The sequence below is a fragment of the Dipodomys spectabilis genome, unplaced genomic scaffold (assembly GCF_019054845.1).
Source record: "Dipodomys spectabilis isolate Male_0828 unplaced genomic scaffold, ASM1905484v1 ptg000050l, whole genome shotgun sequence".
NCBI lineage: Eukaryota > Metazoa > Chordata > Mammalia > Rodentia > Heteromyidae > Dipodomys > Dipodomys spectabilis.
The window spans coordinates 7785610-7809209 of NW_024870727.1; the positions used below are offsets into that span (position 1 = coordinate 7785610).

General features: G+C 42.8%; 1 protein-coding gene across 3 annotated transcripts in view; it reads left to right on the forward strand.

Annotated features, from left to right (window-relative positions):
* Positions 1 to 20886, forward strand: part of Pld1 (phospholipase D1) — a 121713-nt gene extending 100827 nt beyond the window's left edge. For all 3 annotated transcript variants that reach the window (XM_042678906.1, XM_042678905.1, XM_042678907.1), the window contains 6 exons: positions 1555 to 1668; positions 4333 to 4382; positions 8285 to 8419; positions 15046 to 15199; positions 16440 to 16557; positions 19274 to 20886. In XM_042678906.1, the coding sequence (XP_042534840.1) occupies positions 1555 to 1668; positions 4333 to 4382; positions 8285 to 8419; positions 15046 to 15199; positions 16440 to 16557; positions 19274 to 19498 (796 nt within the window). In that variant the 3' untranslated portion in view covers positions 19499 to 20886. The remainder of the gene's footprint in view (positions 1 to 1554; positions 1669 to 4332; positions 4383 to 8284; positions 8420 to 15045; positions 15200 to 16439; positions 16558 to 19273) is intronic.
* Positions 20887 to 23600: the final 2714 nt, after the last annotated feature.

Below are 23600 nucleotides of genomic sequence, written 5' to 3' on the forward strand. Positions count from 1 at the left end.
CATTTGGACTTTTGAGGCTGACTATGGGAAAACAACTATGCTTTCTGCTCTTTGCCGTTGTTTTGTTTCCCATCGAGTATGCCTTTCTGTCTTACTCAGCAGAGAAAGTTTTTTCTTTCCAAGTCAAGCTAGGCTCGCCATCTAGTGATGAAGTCATGCCATTACAGCAACCTGCTTAGCAAGGCTAGCTTGTCAGCCCTGCCCCCTTGATCCTACCCTGCAATCACTCTCAATAAGGACAGGGACATTCAGGACAGGGACAGAGACCGATGGCAGCCCTGGACCCTCACAGTGGTACCAGTCCTTTTGCAAAAGGAAGAGCTAGTTGTTCAGAAGAAAATGAGCCCTAAAGATTAAGTATTACGGCTAGGCATCGGTGGCTTACACCAGTACCTACTCAGGAGGCTGAGATCTGAGGATCATGGTTCAAAGCCAGCTTAAGCAAGAAAGTCTGTGACTTTTATCTCCAATTAACTACCAAAGGGCCGGATGTGGAGCTATGGCTCATGTGGCAGAGTGCTCACCTTGAAGGCAAAAGCTCAAGGTCTGTACCCAGGCCCTGAGCTCACACAGACATGCACACACACATATGCACACATACACACACATACACAAAAAGTTATTTTGAACAGCTAAAGCATAATGAGACTTGAAACTTTCCAGTAGCGTGTGTGTGTGTGTGTGTGTGTGTGTGTGTGTGTGTGTGTGTGTGACATGGACCTCTCAGACACACTAGTAAGTGTCCAGCACAATCATTTCTAGGCTGCCCCTTCTTCCGCTCTTCTTTTTTTTTTTTTTTTTGTCGGTCATGGGGCTTGAACTCTGGGCCTGGGCGCTGTCCCTCAGCTCTTCAGCTCAAGGCGAGCGCTCTGCCACTTGAGCTACAGCGCCACTTCCGGTTTTCTGGTGGTTTATTGGAGATAGGAGTCTCACGGTCTCTCCTGCCCGGGCTGGCTTTGAACCGCGATCCTCAGATCTCAGCCTCCTGAGTAGCTAGGATTACAGGCGTGAGCCACCAGTGCCCGGCTTCTTCCGGTCTTCTAAGTGGAGAACAAGGAGACTTTGGTGGGGTTCTCCATTGGAGGGGTATCTATCAGAAGGTAACTTCAGAATTTCAGAAGACCTGTAGATCAAGAACAACACATTTTCTATTGCTATGTCATTAAGTAGATACCTTATTTTTCCAAAAAGTATTATGAATCAATTGGGAGAGTGGGCCAAATAATATTAGGTAAGGTGTTACTCAGCTGGGTGCCAATGGCTAACGCCTGTGATCCTAGCTACTCTGGAGGCTGAGATCTGAGGATCATGGTTTGAAGCCAGCCCAGTCAGAAAAGTCCATGAGACTCTAACCTCTAGTCACCAGAAAAAAACAGACTAGAGATGTGGTTCAACTGTAGAGTACCATCTGTGAGCAAGCTCACAGTCCTGAGTTCAATCCCTATCACAGACAAAAAAATCACTCAGTCTCTAAACCCATCTCAACTACTGGATGCGGTTTCTACAGGAGTGTTGTCTTTTTGAAGTAACGTTCTGTGCACCTGACTTTTGCAGGAAAGGCCAGAGATACCGTGTGTATGTTGTGATTCCCCTCCTGCCTGGGTTCGAAGGAGACATTTCAACTGGGGGAGGAAGTGCGCTGCAGGCGATAATGCATTTCAACTACAGGTGCGTAAATACAACGCGTCTGCCCTGAGCTGTCTGTCAGCCGTGCGTGGAAGCTGGCGAAGGGAACCTTGATGTTTCTGCACATTTATCCCAGGAAGCATTGAGCAATGGGAGCTCACCTTATTTTGTTTTTAAATCTTAGCTTGCTTCTTCATTGGGGAAATTCACACAAGCTAAACTTCATAAATAGTGGACTGAAGATCCATATAGGAAATAACATGTTAGATCTGCCTTTATTTCCCATATATATGCATATATATAATATTGATTAACATTATTTTTGGAGCCAAAAAGTCATAATAGAGGTTTACATCTTCTTTTTAGAAATGAAATGTCTAAAATGATAAACACTGAGTGCATTTGGTAGCAAGTCTTCCAATAAGGATGGTAAAAACATAACCTCTATTAGAAAATGAAAAGTCCTATCTTGTAGAATTCTATCTGTCACCTACATCTTGGTTAAAATGTTTAGGGAACATGGCCTTATGATTGATATTCTAAGTATCTGCATCTCCAGCCAGATTCAGTAGCTCATGCCTGTAATCCGAGCCACTCAGGAGGCTGAGATTTGAGAATCTTAGTTTGCAACTAGCTGGGCAGAAAACTCCTCAAGACTCTCATCTGCAATTAATCATCAAAAATCTGAAAGTGGTGGTGTGGATCAAGTAGTAGAGTGTTGGCTTTGAGCTAAAAGTCTGAGCAAGAGCTTGAGGCCCTGAGTTCAAACCCTGGTATTGGCACACACACACAAAAGAAATACGAGTTTTCATATTTACTTAAGGAGGCACTTCTGGGTCCTAGGAGGCTTCAGACTTGTCCATTGTGAAAGTGCTGGGAGCAGGTAGCATAGAAGATGCTAGCAAAGCACCCTGACCTTTTTTCTCCCTGGTTCACTTACCTAAGAAAGAGCAGAAGGAAAGAAGTGAGTGGACAGGCCTGGATGAGAACCCGACTCCCAGCTTTCAGCTCTGCTGGACAGTTTCCTTGAATAACTCTTGTTTTGCAAATCACCTGTGATTTTTTTTCACCTCTCTAATCAAACTGGAAGTGGGTGGTGACAGGTGCAAAGGACACTTCACTAGGAGATGCAGAGATGGGCTCAGGGCCTTCCTTAGTCAAACCAGGAAAGGCGATGGGTACTTTCCTGCTCTGGCTCTTCCCAGAAGTGCCCTGCAAGAAGGCATAGGCTGACGGGGCGGGGAGGGGGGGTGCGGGGACGACTCTGCGTGTGTCTCTGTGTGTGTGTGTGTGTGTGTGTGTGTGTGTGTCTGTGTGTGCGCGTGTATGTGTGCATATGCATGAGTGAATGAATGCTGGTGCTTAAACTCAGGGCCTGGGAACTGTACCTTAGATTTTTTGCTCAAGACTACCACTTGAGCCACAGCTCCACTTCCTGCTTTTTGCTGGTTAATGTGTGATAAGTGTCTTTTAGATTTCTTTCTCCAGGCTGGCTTTGAACTGGAAGCCTCAGATCACAGCCTTCTGAGTGGCACCTGGCGTGACAGAGAGGATTTTTTTTTAAAAACTCTCCCCATTTCTTGCTGATTTTTTTAGGTTTAGATGTATTTATCTGCCAGAATTTCAACTAATAATTCCCCTCTCTATCACCAAGTCCCAGGGTAATTTTACTTAGGGCCAGCCTGAAAGTAATTTAGCTATTCTTTGACATATATATGCATATATATATATATGTATATATATATATATATATACATACATACACACATATATATACATACATACTTGAAGATTCACCCATTTCTAATGTCATCTGATTGATATGACAAATAATGCCTTTCAATTATTTAAGCCACTGGTAATGTTTAATTAGATTCTGTCTGCATCATTTGCCATTCTAGTATTATTTTTTGAATAATGTCACTTGTAATTTTCCTACAACTGTGTTTTTAAGTTTGAAGCAGCCAGATTAAATACATGCTTGGTTTTTGTTCCATAACCCAAACTATATTCTTTTATTATTCAAAAAAATCTCAATGTGCTAGTATCATCGTTAATAATATTAATGGTTCCCAGGCCTTACTGGGTTTTTAATTACTTCCATAGAGTTTCATAGAGAAATAAATGGAATGTAAAATTTGTGTGTGTGGGGGGGGGGGTTCTGCCTTTAGAATCCATCAAGTGTTATTAGAATCTTGAGAAACAGAAATCATGAACAGAGTCAGGTACTGTTGACTATATCTGGTACATTTACAAGATTGTGGTGACTTTATAGAGACATTCTTATGTATTAGTGTGGTGATGTCAGAAATTACTCTGTCAGGTCTTTGGCCTTTGTACACTGCCAAGAGCAGTGTGACCCCTTAAGAACACCTTTCTACAGCAGCATTCTCGATTTATCTCTACTGTCATCAAATTGAGTAAGAGGGAGAGTTCATTCTTAGCCAATCTCTGCAAAAAATAGCTTCTCTTCTGGACTGTAGTATAACTTTGATCATTTTTCTTGTCCCTTCCTTGAAACAACAATTATTCCCCATTATTCAGTACAAAATATTACTGGTTTAACGTTTAAACATTGTGTCGAATTCTCTCACAGGAGCATTTGTTCTGCTTTTATCAGTCTAATCCAGGATTAAACACACAGATGTTGTGATAGGAAAACAGTTGTTTTGAAACCTCTGTAATTACTTCCTTATCTATTTTTAGAACCATGTGCAGAGGAGAAAATTCTATTGTTGGACAGTTAAAACCAAAACGTAAGTAACTACTTTCCTTATCCCTTGTGGCTTTTTTTTTTTTTAATGCCCATCCCAAGGCTTGAACTCAGGGCTGGATACTGTCTCTGAGTCTTATCAACTCAAAGCTAGTACCCTACCACTTGAGCGACAGCTCTACTTCTAGCTTTTTGGAATGGTTAACTGAACATAAGAGTCTCATGGATTTTACTGTCAAGGTTGGTTTTGAACCGTGACCTTTAGATCTCAGCCTCCTGAATAGCTAGAATTACAGGTGTGAGCCACCGGCTCTTGGCCCTCATTACTATTTTTTTTGGGGGGGGTCCAGTCGTGGGGCCTGAACTCTGGGCCTGGGCGCTGTCCCTCAGCTCTTCAGCTCAAGGCTAGCGCTCTACCACTTGAGCCACAGCGCCACTTCTGGCTTTCTCCTTTTTGCTTATGTGGGGCTGAGGAATCGAACCCAGGACCTCAGGCATGCAAGGCAAGCACTCTATCACTGAGCCACCTTCCCAGCCTCCCTCATTACTATTTTTATTTAATACAAAATAACTGGCCTGGAGTTTCTCTGGCCTTATTTCTTTGCAGATGATGTGATCTTGTAACTAGAATATCCTGAAGAAGGCAGGTGCGTGCGTGCACATACAGAGAGTGAGAGAGAGAGAGAGAATGCAAAAAACCAATCAGCTACTCAACTGTAGAGTTCATTTTTTTTATTTCGCAGAACTGGCATTATAACCCAGGGCCTTGTACTTGCTAGGCAAGCACTAAGCTATGTATATATGTAAGCACTCCAGCCATGTATATTCTAAAACTGGGAGTTTCATGCTACAAATTTTGGCTTAAATGTATAAGTTTTGTGATTTTCTTTAACTGATGAGTAAGCTTTACAAATAATGACTTGGGCTTTCACTGTATGTATATATTATGTACACACCCATTGATGCTGTATACTCATGAGTTCTCCTTCATGATTGGTCCCACCTATGCAATTTTAGACAAAAACTTTAGACATCAGACCTGTGCACATATGATCAGTAATAGCAAACACTTTCTACATGATGGATGTGACTGTATGTGGGTAGAGATTTACCATGTCAATCTCTTATTTCCTAATTCTATCTTTTCTAGAACAGAAAGATTGATAACATACAATTGTGAAACTTGTCCATTGCTGACTGGCAGTGGCTCATAAAAATGCAAAAACGTAGTTATAAGAGAATTTTAAAAATCAAAATAAGCTGATTGTTTCATTTCTCAACAATTAAAGAAATGTCCTGGGCATCATATAAAGCATTGGCTCTGAACCTTTGTCCTGCCTGTTATTCAGGGGAAATAAGCTGGAGTTTTAACACAAGAGGGAATCTTGATGGTAAACCTATTTGTGACAAGGATTTCCAAGTACCTTGGGAATAAGCGAAAATAAGGAATCTCAGTAGGAAAATGTTCATAATCTAGACATACAGAGAAAAGATTAATTACAATATTCCCTCTCGGAAGCAAACTGGATTGCTACTTTTGTTTTTGTTAATATGTCCTGGCTTTTAGAAACCATGAACTCGCTAATCTCTAATTAGATAGAGAAATATAATGATCTACTGTTTCAATTATTTAGAACAACAAAACTACTGCTGTGAATATATTAAAATTCCTGGAAAGAAATCTAGCAGCCATGGGTATATCATTATCTGGTATTTGAGGTTTGATGTTCAGTTTAAAGCATTTCTTTACCATTTTTGTAATTCTTGTAGATGATGGCACTAGAGTCAAAACAGTATAATTTAATATGAAATGGAGAGGTATTCAGTCAAGATTCAAAACTGGTCGGGCGCTGGTGGCTCACGCCTGTAATCCTAGCTACTCAGGAGCTGAGATCTGAGGATTGCAGTACAAAGCCAGCCCAAGCAGGAAACTCCGTGACTCTTATCTCCAATAAACTACCAGAAAACCAGAAGTGGCGCTGTGACTCAAGTGGTAGAGTGCCTGCCTTTAGCTGAAGAGCTGAGGGACAGCGCCCAGGCCCAGAGTTCAAGCCCCACAAATGGCAAAAAAAAAAAAAAAAAGATTCAAAACTGCATGCATATCAAGTACTGTAATTTCTTAAGTAATAAAATTTGGTATCCTTTGCAAATACTTCATTATAAAATCAAGAGTTTGGTATGTTGAACTTGTCTTCTTTTATTTTTTGGTGGTAGTAGAATTTGAACTCAGCACCTTGTGCTTGATAGGTAGGCACTCAACCACTTGAGCCACACCCTTGGCCTTCTTTGGAGGTGCACATCCACCCTTGTTGATCTCAGCTTTGTCCTGGGATCTATGGAAGTCTCCAGAGTCTCATATCCTCATGATGGAGTTCAGATATTACCCCCAACTATTGCTTCTTGGTGATGTTGCTATATGTGCCTGGGTTTCTATATTTTTTTTTTTTTTGGTACCAGTCCTCGAGCGTGAACTTAGGGTCTAAGCACTGTCCCTGAGCTTCTTTTGCTCAAGGCTAATGCTCTAACAGTTGAGCCACAGTGCCACTTCTGGCTTTTTAGTGGTTAATTGGATATAAGAGTTTCATAGACTTTCCTGCTCACGCTGGCTTTGAACTGCAGTCCTCAGATTTAAGCCTCCTGAGTAGCGAGGATACAGGCATCAGTCCCCAGTGCCTGGCTAGAACTTTTTTTCCCCCAACAGTCTAAAGAATTGATTCTCAATTTTTCTTTCTGTTCTTTCCACCCAAAGTACACGGTAGATTCTTTCGTAATGGGCTCAATGTTGTATTTGACAGGCTAGTTTTAAAAGGGGTGATACTTAAAGAAACATTCCAGTGTGACATTGATGTCTTGCCTATGTCCACGCCATTTACATGAAACTTAAGACTAGAGTAGTACTTTAAGAACAGAAATGCCTTATACACAGCATGCACTAGTACATTTCTTGGTGTGGAGGAGTTGTGATAATATGAAGTCTTGCTTCCTGGTTGTTGGAGGGTGGATGTGTGTGTGTGTGTGTCGTGTGTCTGTCTGTCTGTCTGTCTGTCTCTGTGTTTGTGTGCCTGTGTGTGTGTGTTTGTGTACACATACCCATCCACTTGGATCATAAATAGCTATATAAGATTGCTCATCTACATAATGGAAGTTATCTGTCAGTGGAAGAATCTGTGTGCAACCTATGAATAAATTTCTTTCCAAAATATCCAAGCTCCATAGAAATACTGATTAACATCAACACCATGATAGAAAACATCTGTAATAAACAGGAAGTTCAGTGACTGGATGGTGAATTTCCACTGGTTGTATTAGTATGCTTCGGAGAAATTAAAGACTTATACTCTGTTATTACTATGCTGTGGCAGTTTGGTTCCACTCCATTTGTCCTTAGTATCAGACTTGGCTTATCTAGGATAACTGCTCTGTGGGAGAAGGTTATAAAATCTCATAACACTCAGGCCAGGGAGATGGCATGCTATAGAATGGACCTATTTATTGCCACACGAATGGCCTCTACCTAATGGATAACAGAACAGGACTTTGATCTACAGGAAATTTCTAGACTCAATGTAGTGAGGAGTCTTTCATTTCTTCATTTTAATCATCTAGATGGGGAAGGCATTTAACCCTGGCAACATTTTTATTTGCCCAACAGCAGTAAAATTTAACTGCTACTTCCACTGTGTGTGTGTGCGTGTGTGTGTGTGTTCCCCTCTCTTTCTATATGTGTATATGTGTGTATACATACCTACATCATATATATGTGTGTGTTAGTGTGTATATACGTGTATATATATATATATATATATATATATATATATATATATATATGATGCATTCTCAGCAGCCTGTGTAACTGGTTTGTTTCAGAAAACTTTATTGAACGTGTCTCTGCTGAGTGTGAGCGTGGTCATATTGATGTTAATGGTTTCTTTTTTAATTTTGCAGTTGGTAATCAGTGGATAAATTACATTTCATTCTGTGGTCTTAGAACACATGCCCAGCTTGAGGGAAATCTAGTCACCGAGCTTATCTACGTCCACAGCAAGCTTCTTATCGCTGATGATAACACGGTCATTATTGGTAAGTCAGTCTATGGGTGTGGTCCTTGGCAGCAGTCATAACCCAAGCCATGCCTCCTCCTCCTTATTCTTCCATGCTTCTTTGCAGTTGAGAGAACTACAGGGGCATTATCCCTGAAGTGTTCCTGAAGCAGTCGTTTTGTTGAACATCCTTTTGATTCTAATTTTAGGCAGAAGGCATCGGTGATGCAGAGCAGTGAGGTGAACTCTGTGCACATTAAGCTGTTCACACGCAGTGGCTTAGGATGACAGTCTTAACAATCTGCTTGATTCACTAATTCTTTATTACTCCTTTATTTTTTTTTTTTTGGGGTCTGGTTGTGGGGCCTGAACTCTGGGCCTGGGCGCTGACCCTCAGCTCTTCAGCTCAAGGCTAGCACTCTACCACTTGAGCCATAGCACCACTTCCAGCTTTTTTCTTTTTGCTTATGTGGTGCTGAGGAATCGAACCCAGGTCCTCATGCATGCAAGGCAAGTGTTCTACCACTGAGCCACCTTCCCAGCCCCTTACTCCTTTATTTTTATTTTTAATGTAAGTGGCTAGGTTTCTAGTTTGGAGGGTGTGAAAGTGGACAAGAAAATGTGTCATGAAAGAGTGGCCAGGTACTGGTGGCTACGCCTGTCATCCTAACTACTTGAGAGGCTGAGTATTGAAGGATCACAGCTAACTTGGGCAGAAAAGGTCTTAACTTACTGCTAGGCACAGTGGTATGTGCAGTCCTTTTCAGCTACTTGGGAGACTGAGATTGGGAGGATCACAGTCCCAGACCAGCCTGGGCAGAAATGTCAGTGAGACTTTGTCTTCATGGAGAGATTAGGTTGGATGGGGTGGTACCCACCTGTGACTCCAGTAATAGTAATAGACAATAGGAAGCTGAGAATAGGTGGGTTGAAGTTCAGGACATACCTGGACAGGAAATAACCTGTAAAAAAAACCAGGACTGGAGGCATGGTTCAACAGTGTCATATCAGCCTCAGTAAGAAAAAATATTCTAATGAATAACTTGTAGGAATTTTCAGGTGTTGGTATCCACCCAGCCATTCCCATAGATCTGAAGTTATATAAACCAAAGTCAGAAGGATATTAAGATATTGCTACCTGTAGCTACTGCATACATTTCCCTAATGTCTGTGTTTGGGGAGTCAGTAAGCAGGAGGCACCAGCCAGCTGAGTTGGTGTGGGGGAGAGATGAGGAGGAAGGGAGAAGGAGGGGTGCACGCTGAATGAAGTACTGTCCCCTGCAGTAAGGTCAGCAGTCTTTGTGGTCAAGGACATGCCTAGGCCTCTGGCCACTGGCTGAGTCAGGTACTGCTCATAAGTTCTAGCCAGACTGCAGCCACTTGGTCAGCGAGGTGGCAGTGCAGCCTCACTCCCATTTTATATACACTAAAGGCTTCATTGCACAAGCCAGGAATTGTTTCTGCCTTTTAATGTTACATTCATGAGCACAGGAAGGCCAGAATGTAACAGTATGAGTAAGTAGCCCCATTACTGACTTGAGGCCAGGGTAAGGGCAGGTCACTGGATGCGTGTTGTCCACCAGCAGGAATTCTGCTCGTCTGCTTTAAGTAATGTATAGTTTCTCAGCTACTGTCAGATAATCCCCCCTTCTTTAATGTCATGAAGTGTTTGGAAATTTTCTGGCAGTGACTACGCCTTTTCCATTTCCTCTGAGAAAAGAAAAGTCTCGTCTGTAATAATAGTAATGATGCTGTCTTAGCAGAAGATAATTACAAGCATAGTTCTAAAGCAGAAAATATAGAAATCATGGTATATGTGCATGTGGGCATACATACAAACATACATGCATATATATACATACATACATATACACACCCCAGTTTGGAACTCAAGATGGCTTGCTGTCACTTGTCTTTCTTGCTCAGAGCTGATGCTCTACCACTTGAGTATGCCTCCAGCTCAGCTTCTGGCCAATTAATTAGAGATGGAGTCACTGAGCCTTTTTTTCCCTGGCTGGCTTTGAACCTGATCCTCCATATCTCAGCCTCCTAAGTAGCTAGAATGATAGTGTGAACGCTGGTGCCCGGCATTGATCTATTGGCATTGATCTATTGCTCTTTAGAGCTTTATTTCTCCTTCTCTTCTCAATACACTAGGCTTCTTTCATTTCCCCTAAGGTATTCTGGCTTTGTTTTTCTTCAAAAGCCATCCTCAGAATATTTTCATATTAAAATTTGGCAGTTGCAGGCCGAAGAGAAAATGATTGATGTTTGTTGAATTGATAAACATAAACAGAGCCAAGTAAAATTCAGTCAGTCCCTCTTGAATTAAAAGGACAGATGTAAAAATATTTGCCCTTGAAAGGTCATTTTCACCTTGAGCCAGTCTTCCTTCACATAAAATGTAAATGTGAAGCTCTGCTTCTGAACAGGTCTGTTGAATTTTCTAATTATTTCCTTTTCTAGAAAGGTCTCCAAGCCCTTGAAGGCTGAAGTTTATTTAGGCTGGAAATAATTGATTGGTTTTGCACAGATTCTTTATCATGTCTGTTGAAACTAAAGAAAAGAATAGTGGAGCTGTGAAGGGAGAGGTCCTGCTTGCTGGTCCTCAGGGCTGACTTTCTTTCTTTAAAATTGTTTTTTAATTATCTTTACCTAATTGGACAAAGGAGCTCCCTTCAATATTCTCAGCCTCCTTCAACCCACCCTCCACTTGTTTTTTCCTAATCTTGTGGTATACAACAAATTCTTGACTGCTTTCTCTCCCTTCATTGTCTCCTCTCCCTTGATCTCCCCCACACCCTGCCCCTTAGTTGTACACTTTTCCTAGTGTTGATTTTGTTGGGCTTTGATTTTTTACTTTCTTTTTTATTCTTTTTTTTTTTTTAATCTGTCATGAAGCTTGAACTCAGGGCCTGGGCACTGTCCCTGAGCACTTTTTGCTCAAGGCTAGTGCTCTGAGCCACAGCTCTACTCCTGCTTTTCTGGTGGTTAATTGGAGATACAAGTCTCAGGGACTTTCCTGCCCAGGCTGGCTTTGAACCACGATCCTCAGATCTCAGCCTCCTGAGTAGTTAGGATCACAGGCATGAGCCACCAGTGCCAGGCTCTCTTTTATTCTTTTGTGAGAACATGGTGCCCGAAAGAATAGATTTTCCCCCAGGAAAATCCAAGTTTTTTTTTCTTTAAATCTCCATGGCAACTCAGAAGAGCAAACAGTTTTTGAGGATGCTCTGATATAGGAGCTCTGTTTCCGGTCCCAGCACTGAGATCCATGGGTAAAGTTCTCAGAGAACAATTGAGGCTGGGAAGGTCACCAGGGCCAGATGTGGATGGGAGGATGTTGCCCCATGATGGAAAGGAACTCTCTCCTCAAATTCCCAGTCATCCACCTGAAAGCCCAGAAACTTCGTCTAAAGACTAGATGAATTCTGAAACCGTGCAGAGGAGGCACGTGAGGCAGGCCAGGGGAGACCGATTTTGAGCGGGAAGACTGAACATGGAGGAGATGAGCTAGAAGCTTCTAGAAAGCAGTCAGAAGATGGGAGCTCATGGAGAGGTCTTCCTCCAGGGGTATTTATGTCTCTTAACTGGGCCGTGACTTCCAAATCAGTCAGATGCATGGTCGCTGGGGGACTTTGCCGTGCTGCCGGCATTCTGTGGCCCGAGCAAGGGGGCTGCAATGAGTCAGCCTTCAATCCAAGGGGTCGGTTCTCTGCGGGCTCACATGAGGCGTCCTCCCCGGCCACGGCTTTACAAAAGCCAGACACCTTCTAGACTCACACGCCTGTGCTCATAGTGGCAGTATATCTCATTTCACATCTGAGAAAGATGGCAAGCCTGAACATTCTCCAACAGCTGATTCAGTTGCTAGTGTTCCAGTGATTTTTCCCTCCTAGTCCCTGTTCAGTCTCAGCTCCTCCTCCTTCCTCCCTTCCCTCCTCCTGCCTCCCTTCTTGTCCTTCTGAAGTTTTTATTATCATCCATTAGTTGAAGAAGGGGGGCAGTGGTTTAATTATGGCTTTTCCACACATGCATGCAACGTATATACCCCTTCAACCCATTCCTCCAGTCAGTCAACGCCATCTCCCAAACCCACTTTTAAAACAGTTTCAACAGGTTTTATTGCTCTGTTTTCATATACATATGTAAGGTACTCTGGCAATCCTCATTCACTCTCTTCCTCCTTCTTACTTTTTCCTTCTGCTTATGGTTACTTTTTGTCTTTTTATGTTCCTTTCATCTTACGCCAGTGGCTTAGTCTCAAAAATATTTTACGGAAGCCAGGCCTAGTAGCTCACACCTGTAATCCCAGCTACAGTGGGAAGCAAAGAGCTGGTGGACCCCAGGTCCATTGGGGCAAAGAGAAAATAGTTGCTCAAGAACATTTGCCTTTTTAAGACAGTGTGAAAAAATATAAAGTTCCTAAAAAATCCATTTGTCATAAAATGTAAAGAATCCACAGCATAAAAGAAAAAAACTTGATTTGTTGAAGAACCCCTGCCATCATGATCATACTAAAGTTTTTCTGAAGAACAAACAAAAAGAATTGGATCAATTGTTCTTTGGTACACTGTAAAGCTAGCAATTCTTTTTTTTAATTTGTCTATAAACAATCCTGATTGAAAAAACTTTCATCAGGGTTCCTCAGACCTGGTGTCACACATCTGTAATTCCAGATGCTTAGGATGTGGAGAATGGAAAACCATGCTTTGAGACCAGCCTGGGCAAAAGTTGAGATCCCCCCACCCCCCATCTCAATAAACAAGCCAGGTGTGGTGGCATGGGTCTGTGGCACTGTGGGCATGGTACCATCAACTGCATTGGTAGAGATGGTAAGGTTTTCCCAAGGTAGAAGAACCAGGCTCCAAGGCTGACCCATGTAGAACTGTAAGACCCTGCCTGAAAAATAACCCTACCAAAGAATAGGCTCATGGCTCAAGTTGCAGAGCGCCTGTCCAATGAGTGAAAAGCCCTAAATTCAAACCCTAGTACCTCTAAATAACAACAAAACCAAACTCTGTTTATAGTTAACTATTCAAAGGCTTTAAAAAAGGTTAGCCAGGTGTTGATGATTCTCTCCAGTAATCCTAGCTAATCAAGAGGCTGAGATCTGAGGATCATACTTCAAAGCCAGCCTGGAGAGACAAATCTGAGAGATTCTTATCTCTAGTTAATTAGCAAAAAGCCAGAAGTGGAGCTGTGGCTCAAGTGGTAGAACACCAGCTTTAAGCAAAACAGCTAGGGCACAGCATTCAGGCCAAGTTCAAGACCCAGTATTGACACAAACTAGGAGATTAAATTAATTTGGGATTAATTTTTCTAACTAGAAAAATTATGCTAGTATGTCCTCATTTTTTCCTCATAAGGAAACATTTATTGTCTAACAACCCAAATCTCTTTTACATGTAGCTCTGATTACCTGTGATTCTGAATAGCCCTGTTGCTCATGAAGTCTGTGATCAATTTAGCTTTCTCCTCCTGGAATCTTAGCACACACCAAGGCCAGTTTTTATATGTCTTCTAAATCGAACAAGACTATGTTCTAGTAGAAATGAAGTGTATCCTGTTGACTAAGTGAAAGGATTATTTCTAACAATCCTTAATCCATTGCAAAACCCCCTAGGGAGATTCGGCCATGAATAAAACATGAGATCCACAGAGCTGAGGCCTGGGTTCTGAATACCCAGCCAAAGTGGGCAGTGCACTCAGACTGAACTAATGCAAGGCTCTCTCATTTTGACATTCATAATATGACAGCTAAAGTCTATGCAGCCTGAATCTTAGGTCTAAAGTTGTCTTGAAGTGCTTTATTGGTTGTAACACATTCCTTTATGACACAAGTAGAAAACTTAAATAGAAGTATGTGAAATGGAGCCAGGCACTGGTGGCTCATGCCTGTAATCATAGCTCCGCAGGAGGCTGAGATCTGAGGATCATGGTTCAAAGCCAGCCTAAGCTGACAAATCCAAGGGACTCTTAAATTAATCAACAAAAAGGTAGAGATGGGCTTAGCTTGTCTATTTGTTCCCTCAGGGTTGCAAAATGACTGCAGAAGCTCCAAGAATCGTGTCCTCACACAACCTTTCAAGTCAGTTACCCAAAGTTCAGATACATCCATTTATTCTAATCCTCTACAAACTTTATAAAAATAAACTTTCTCAGCAGCCCCTGGGAGACTTTCAGGATGCTAGAATCCTTCAAGTTCCAATCCTAAGCTAGTCACTGACCTAAATAATGCAATTATCTTGTCTGGTTTCGATTGATCAAGATTGGTCTCATGCCTAAGATGATCTTCCCTAGAGAACCTGAACTAAGTTTGATTTTTTTTTTTTTGTCATAAATTGTTGTGCCTGTCGGAGGCTTGAATTCATGGCCTCATACTCTCACATGCTTTTCCAGTTAAAGCTGGTATTCTACTACTTGAGCCACAGCCCCACTCCTGGCTCTTTGGCAGTTAACTGGAGATAAGAGTCTCACAGACATTTTTGCCTGGACTGATTTTTGAATCGCCATCCTCAGATTTCAGCCTCCTGAGGTAGTTAGTACTACAGGCATGAGCCACCAGGGCCAGCTACGGGAAGGGTTTTCTTGGTGAAGAACTGGGTGAGCATGGCAGGCGTCTGCCTCTGTCACAGAGCGTGTTCAGTGTCGCTGTCTCCTCAGGCTCCGCTAACATCAACGACCGCAGCATGCTGGGGAAGCGGGACAGTGAGATGGCGATCATGGTGCAGGACACAGAGACAATCCCTGCTGTGATGGATGGGAAAGAGTACCAGGCTGGCTGCTTCGCCCATGCGCTTCGCCTGCAATGCTTCAGGTCAGCTCTCCAGTGCTGAGTCTCTCCCAGGGCCGCCTCCTGCCCTGACAGCCAGATTGGACGCTGGGATAGCAGTGTTCCCTAGTGCAGGCCGTATGCCCAGTGCAAAATCACTCCACACATGTGCACATCGCCGTTTTATTTTCATAGCCCTTTAGTTTTATGTACAATCAGACAAACCAGCATTTAAAATATATTAATTGATTTAAGACCAGGCCAAAGCATATGAACACATTTAAGCGTTTAAAAGTCAGCTTATTTTTAAAAGTTGAACGGATTCAGTGGCACAGGATGCAACCAGAATTACTAAAAGTTCATCAGTGTCTACTGGTGACAGATATAAATGTGGAAACCTGTACGTTTGCAGGTTTTGTTTGAGTTATTATGATAATGATCATTATTATTGGTATAAGTACCAGATCTGGAACTCAGAGCCTCACACCTGCTCAACTTCCTTTGCTCATGCCTGGCATTCTACCACTTGAGCTATGAAATGCCTCCAGTTTGGCCTTTTGCCGGTTAATTGGAGACGGAGTCTTACAGATTCTTCCACCCAGGCCAGGCTGGCTTTGAACCATGATCTGAATTTGACAGTTTGCTTGGCATGCTTACCTAAGTGGAAATAAAATAGTCTATCCTCTGGCCACCTCTGGCCTTGCTGGGTGCCCTTACCTGAAGCAGGCCTCTCCTGCTCATAGTAGTTCCTCAGTAAAGCCTGTGGTTTCTGCAGATTTCTCTCTCCAGCCTCTCCTTCTCCCCTCCGCTCCCAATCCATGTCCCCACCCGAGCGAGCTTGATGTGTTGGATGCATCATGGAGGTCTCAACAGGCTGAGAACTGACTCTGGCTCTTCTCCCCACTCCTAGCTAACAGCAGCATCATCCCTCCAGCTGCTCAGGACCTAGCTCTGTCAGTCACCTGGGCTGCCACTTCTTCTCCTCTCCTGAGCCCTCTCCAGATGTAAAAGCTGGCTCTGTCTTTGTTCCTCCCACCACCAGGCCACAGCCACCCTCGGCCTCACCACAGTGACTGCTGTGTCTCCTGTGTCGGCCCTCCTTCACCCCCCTCCCCCAGTCTGTGCGCCATCTAGCAGCCATATTTGCACATGTGAGTTTATAGCTTCTTTTGATTCTGTTCCCTCCAGGACTCCTGTGACTGAGTGCCTGGCTTGCTGTCAGCACTAGAAACAATACAGGCAGCAACTTCTTTGACACTCAGTCTGGAGGTTCCTTCTATTTCAGGGTTGTCCTGGGCTATCTTTCTGACCCAAGTGAGGACATCCAGGACCCAGTGAGTGACAAATTCTTCAAGGATGTGTGGGTCTCAACAGCAGCTCGAAATGCTACAGTGTATGATAAGGTGAGCTTTGCCTATTTCTCCTTTCTCCTTTTTAAAAATTAAATCTCCCCATGTGCAAGAGAAAATCATATTGTTATTTCTGCATTTCATTTCTGCAGAATGTTTTTGTTTTGTTTTGCCACTACTGGAGCTTGAACTCAGGCTTAAGCTTTTTCATTCAAAGCTGGTGCCTTACCACTTGAGTCACATCTCTTCTTACAGCTTTTTGTTGTTAATTTAGATGCAAGAGTCTCACAGACTTTTCTTCCTGGGCTGGCTGTGAACTATGATCTTCAGATCTCAACCTTGTGAGTAGTTAGGATTATAGACATGGACTTTCAATGCCTGCCTTGAATATTCTTAATGAGTATAAAAGGTAAGCCAGGCACTCGTGGCTCAGATCTGCAATCCTAGCTCAGGAGGCCGAGATCTGAGGATTGTGGTTTAATGCCAGCCCAGACAAGAAAGTCCCCATAAAACTCTTATCTCCAATTAAGCACAAAAAATCTGGAAGTTGAGGTATGGTTCAAGTGGTAGAGTATTAGCCTTGAGCAAAAATGTTCAGGGACAGCACCCAGGCCCTGAGTTCAAGCCCTAGGACCAACACAAAACAACAAAAGTACTAGCATATATCCAGGTTGTAAAGATATGTATTTCCAGACATCAAAAAGCAAAGATCCAGTGGTCCTCACTTGATTGACCTTATAGGGAAAATGAACCATACACATGTGGGTAGGGACCGGGGATGGGAGGGGTGGGGGGAACAGAGCGAAGGAGCTGCTGACATTGTCCCAAAAAGAAATGGACTCATTACCTGACTTTATGCAACTGTAACCCTACCATACATCACCTTTATAATCACAATAAAAAATAAAAATTATTTAAAAAGCAAAGATCAAAGAGAATCATGGGTTATAAAGTAGAAGAGACTTTAGTGGCACCTTGTCCCCTCATCTGAGTCAGGAATCTCATCAAGATCATCATGTTTAACAATGAAGAGAAGAGAGCTATTGGGATCCAAATATGTCAGAACTGAGTTTGAATTTTGTCACCCACTGGCTGGTTATACAACTCTACATAGTGTCAAGCCTTTCTTTTCTCTCTGCAGATTGGGGGATATTCATCAGAGTAGTGATGATTAAAAAACAATAAGCTAATAAATGTACTTGGCACATAAACACATTCTAAATAATATCCTTTTTTTTGGTGAAGTTTTTAAATGTCCTCGGTTGGACATCCCTAATTTTAGAAAAGTTGTTTAAGCCCAGCTTCATTTAATTCATAGCAGATACATCGCCTGGTAAGTTGTAGCCATTGGTTACGATATGGAATGTACAGGAGATAAGCAGTGTCTGACGGGAACTTATCACCTAATGAAGTAGCCAGTATCCCAAGACAGAAAATCATCAAGCTGAGATTCTGCTACTGAACAACGGCAACACCTAGATTCGGTCGGCTGCCTCAATGTTCTCCAAGAATGAGGCTACTAGCACTGAAGAAGTAAAATGTCACAGACTTAATGACGAAAAATACAAGCAGAGCTCCCACTGGACAGGAAGGGTGCTCCCTCACGGAAAGATGTTACCTGGGGTGTGTTCTGAAGGGGTTCATAAGTGTCTCAGGGTGAGAGCTATGTGACTATCAAGGCATTGGAAAACCACTAGGCCATAGCAGTCCCCAGACCCAATCAGAGGCTCCACCCAGCGTGCCTGAGCTCTCCATGAGCCCCTCTGATTGGTTGCCTGTTCTGGAGCACATTTCTGTGTGCCCTTTGTTCATGTGCAAGTCTTCCAGATGCAATGGGCCATGACATAATGCCCAAGGCCCCCGTACACGACAGTAGAAGGCCATGATAATGTGATGTCTAATGGTCTGCACACAGGACCGCTCAAGGCCATGGTGAGGCATACTGACCCTCTAGGGGAGAGGGCCTTTGCCCTGATTGCCCTGCCAGGCTCTTTTTCTCCCCTCAATTTGTTGACTATTTACAACAAGTTGGGTAGACTCTGTTCTTCCCTCTGATTTGAATTCCAGAGCAAGATTTCATCTTTCTTAATCACACATGACAACTCTCTCCATTGCTTTATTTCATATTAAGGACTCAGGCTATGATCAACTAGATTGTGTACATAGAATCTTTTAAAATATTTTACAAATGCCGTGTGTTAGTCTTCTTTGAGCTATATTTGAGGGGAACTATTATGTAAAAGACATTTGGGACTAAAGAATAATTCTGAACCTAAGATATAACTTAAGTGACATTGTGGAATTAATTTTCTTAGGTCTGAAGATAGTATCATAAACATACATGTCCTTATTTTTAAAACATCCATGTTGAATATACAGCAGTGAATTGTTCTGATGTCTGAGATTTGTTTTCAGTCAGCATTGTGTTACATGTTGATAATTGTTGACATTATCTGGGATGTACATCCAATGAGATCTTGGGATAATTGATATTCCCCAGATTCACCTCAGCATGGAGTAACAACAGTGAAATCCCTGACCAGTAGCTTGATTTTATTATGTGGTAGATTAGATAGAAGAATCCACAGGTTTGGGGAATGGGGGAAAAAAAAAACCTAGCTGTTGCTTTGTGGGTAGATAAGAATGGTAAGGCTAAAGGCTGACCTTCCTCATGATCTCAGTGTGGTTCATAAGGCCCAGCTTTGGTTTACCAGCATGAAGCTTTTGCTTTCAGACCCATCCCTCACTTTCCAGTTTGTGTTCCGACCAGGTGTTCCGGTGCCTTCCTAATGATGAAGTACACAATCTAATGCAGCTTCGGGACTTCATAAGCAAGCCTATCCTAGCCAGGGAAGATCCCCTTCGAGCTGAGGAAGAACTGAAGAAGATCCGCGGATTCTTGGTCCAATTCCCCCTTTATTTCTTGTCTGAAGAAAACCTCCTGCCTCCTGTTGGAACTAAGGAGGCCATAGTGCCCATGGAGGTGTGGACCTAAGACATAAGCATGTTTGCTGCTCATAGACTTCTGCTCTGAAGACTGCATTACACACAGTACACACAGAGGCTTCATGGGACCACACAGCCAGAGCCAGACCTGTTGCACTCCTGGATCCTTAGGAATGGCCGAGGAACACTCAGTCATACACATGCAAGGCCAGAATTCATTAGTATAGAGTTTTCCACTCCAATTCCTGTCCCAATGAAAAGGACTTTATTCTTATTAGTAGTATAGAATCAATGATTTAAACCACAGGAGCAAATTCCATGATATATACCAAAATCCTTCTCCTTTGCTAGCCAGGATCTAGCAGTTACTGGGGTCCAGGTTCCCTGCATCTCATTCTTCGCTATCCCTCGTGTGTACAGCCACCCTCTACTGGATCCGACTCATCTCCTGGTCCACACTCACAGTGCTTGGGCTGTCATTGTGTGAAACAAGCTGTAAGGTTTTTTCAAGATTCCTTAAGGTTATAATGGAGCGGCCTTGTCCAGCTGGTTCTTACGCAGGAGTGTCCACACCCAACCAATGACTTGGTCAGTGTTCCTTTTCACATAGTACAGGGACAGGGCAGACTACACAGGAGGCCAGGCTGGGGATAATGTGGATAGCCATCCGGATACCACAGAATGACAGGAAGGAGCATACCTCCCGTACAGCCAGATTTCACCCTGTTGCCAAAGCCACTGCCAAGATCGGTGCTTATGACTAAGCACACTTGATGAAATTGGAAACCCTCGGGTAGGATATGGGTGTATTGTAGTAACCAGATAAATCTCAGCAGGAGCCTTCAAAACTGCCTAGGTGTCCATGAGAGTCTGGGCGAGATAAGAAAGCTCCTTAGCATCTCCCAGATTCCCTTGCAGTCTTAGCTCCTGGCTTGATTGAAATTTGAATTTCTTCATTTCAGACTCAAAGCAGTGAATGCAACTTGTCTTTGAAGAAAAGCTATACTTAATGACTTCCAGCAACTTAGCATGAGTCCATTTGACAGCCTTCTCATGACGTTTCACCAAACAAAGTCACTGATTAGAACCTAGGACTCCTTTGCTTGCATGGTAAAATAGGCCCCAACATTCCACCAGGGAAGCTGAAGAAATTGTGCACATGGTTCATCCCATTGTCCTAGTCTATGAACCATTCTGGAAAGCCATTTCCTCTGTCCAGATGTTCAGGTACCTTTGATAGACCAAAGGTCTGAGTTTACTAAGCAGACTTCTGACCACATGAAGAGCTCAGGGGGTGCCCCAGAGGCTTGGGACTGGTACACATGGTGCTGCTGTGGTGATGGTGCGCAGAGAGAGAGATTGCCAGGACAGGATCTCCCTTAGGCTCTTCTTCAGAGCAATCTCCCAGTCCCTGTTTTCATGAGCTGATATTCCAGTTGAAAAGATGTTCCAGACTTCAATGCCAGTGGCATCGGTTAGTAGAAGAGACAGTGTCAGACCCCAAGAAAGGGCTTTACAACCAGAGGACCAGGTATAAATAGGGTGAGATTTTGTGACCAATGGTAGGAGAAGCATACTTCTATAGCTATTGTAAATAAGACATTTTTACATTGAAAGAGGATGAGATTGCATATGAAGTACTAAATATATATTTAAGGAATTCTGTGTGTGTGTATGCTTGCCCTTGCCTGTGTCTATACTAGGGCTTGACCTCAGGGCTTGGACTACTCCCGAGCTCTTTTGCCCAAGACTACCACTCATCACTTAAACCACGGCTCCACTTCCAGCTTTTTTGCAGTTAATGGGAGAGAAAAGTCTCACAGATTCTTTCTGCCTGAGCTGGCTTCAAACTGCAATCCTCAGATCTCAGCCTCCTGAATAGCTAGGATTACAGTCACGAGTCACCGAGGCCCAACTGGATTTTTAAAACAATTTGTTTCCAAATATTTTCAGCCAATATGACTCTCATGCATATAATCCTAGCTACTCAAGAGGCTGAGATCCAGAGGACCAAAGTTCAGAATCAGTCCACGCAGCCAAGTGCTCAAAATTCCATCTGCAAAATAATCAGCAAAAAGCAGGACTGGAGACAAATCTCCAGTGGTAGAGTGCCAGCCTTGAAGCAAACCAAGCAGTCACAAGACCTTGAGTTCAAATTTTTTTAAAATCTGTACCACCAAGCTAAATTAAACCTTAGAAGTTAAACAAAATTAAACCTTAGAAGTTAAAAAATACTGGCTTTTAGTTTTATATAAGATGTGCTTACCAAACCATGAAAAATAAAAGGTCCTTAAAGGACCTTTAGACACAACTCAAACCAGTCCCACTCCGTGTACAGAAGAGGCAAGTGGGGTTCAGGCTAGGGGAAGGACTGGCTCAAAGCCCCTCATGTCTTCATAGTGTAGCTGGGACCTGCAAATGTGTGGCAGCCCATGTCTTCCCTTCCTCATTGCCCACAAGTGAAACTGATTTAAACCGTTGTGAGCCCTGAGGCATTATGGGATTGTGTGTTTGTCCATCTCCACCTACTAGAATAGAAGCCCCATAGGGCAGGGACTTCACCGTGCACTGTTTTCCATTGATGATCAGCCTGGATCAGACATCAGCACATAGGAGATGTCAGTCCAAGTTCATGGAAGGAAAAACGAGATAAAGGAGAGCACTAATGAACCGAAAAGCTTTCAGAATATCAGACAAGAATTCCTCCTGCTGGGTTCTGGGTCAAGTCTCTGTTCTGTCTTCTCAAAGCAAGGCATGGAACTGTAGAACAGCACTGGATGTGCCAAGATGTGTTAGTGGTACAATGGCTTTCTATAGTAACAAGGGCCACGAAGATTTCATGGAAGACCATCTACCCACCATTCTTTCACACCATTATTCTCCACTAGAGCTTCATTTATCTTGACCTCACAATGCCTGATAAGAAATGACCTGTGTACATTATTTAAAGCCTTGAAAAACAATGATGAATCTGTTCTTCCAAATTGCCTATCATCTTTGGAAATACCTATAAATGGTGTACCTCATATCCTGCTGATTTCTGTCATTCTTTTTGATTTCAAGAGAGGAAAAAAAAAGTCTTGTTCTTATAAGAAATGAAGGAGAGATAGTTTTGGGACTATTCAGAGTGGCCAAGCTCAGCCATTTAGCTGTTTAATGCCACTCTTCACATAGCTATGAAGTGTGAAGTGCTTGGCTGTGGTGGTGGTGGTGGTGGTGGTGGTGGTGTGTGTGTGTATGTGTGTGTGTGTATGAGAGACAGCGTATATGTGTGTGTACTGGAGCTTCAAGTCTTGCTTTGCTTTTTCTGCCCCACCTTTTGAGCCACACCTCCAGTTTGGCTTTTTGGTGGTTAACTGGAGATAAATCTCTCAAGAACTTTCCTGTTTGGGCTGGCTTTGAATGTTGATCCTCAGCTCTCAGCTTCCTGAGTAGCTAGGATTATAAGCATGAGCCACTAGTGCCCAGCTGCTGGCATGTCCTTCATTCTGAATACAATGTGACACAGAAGAGTCTATGTGGTATATCATGAGCCAAACAGTATTTTTTTTTTCAGTTATGGGACTTGAACTTTAGGGCCTGGGGCCTATCCCTGAGCCCCTTTGTGCTCACAGTTAGTGCTCTACCGCTTGAGCCACAGTGTTACTTTCATTTTTGAGTGGTTAATTGGAGATGAGAGTCTCATGGGGACTTTTCTGCCCAAGCTGGCTTCGAACCATGATCCTCAAATCTCAGCCTCAGCTAGGATTTTAGGTGTGAGCCACCAGTGCCTGACTACAAGTTATATTTTACACCGCTTACTTTTATACCATTATTCTATTTTTCATACTATCTGTACTTTTTAACTTAAACATTGCATAAATGTAGATTTTATTTCTTTTTTTTTTTTAGATGTGAGACGAACTTGAACTCAGTACCTGACGCTTTGTACATCGGGCTAGCGTGCTACCAACTGAGCCATGCTTCCAATCCCTATAATAATTATTTTGAAGTTTAAGTTTTCAAGCGAGATTGGAGAATAGCCCAATCAAATCCTAATTTTAAATTACCTTGTCCTGGAGACACAAAATGCAAGCTTCCATGTAAGCACGCACAGGATCATGTGCTTATACACATGACCACTCTGACTAGAGGACAGCATCCACAGGAGT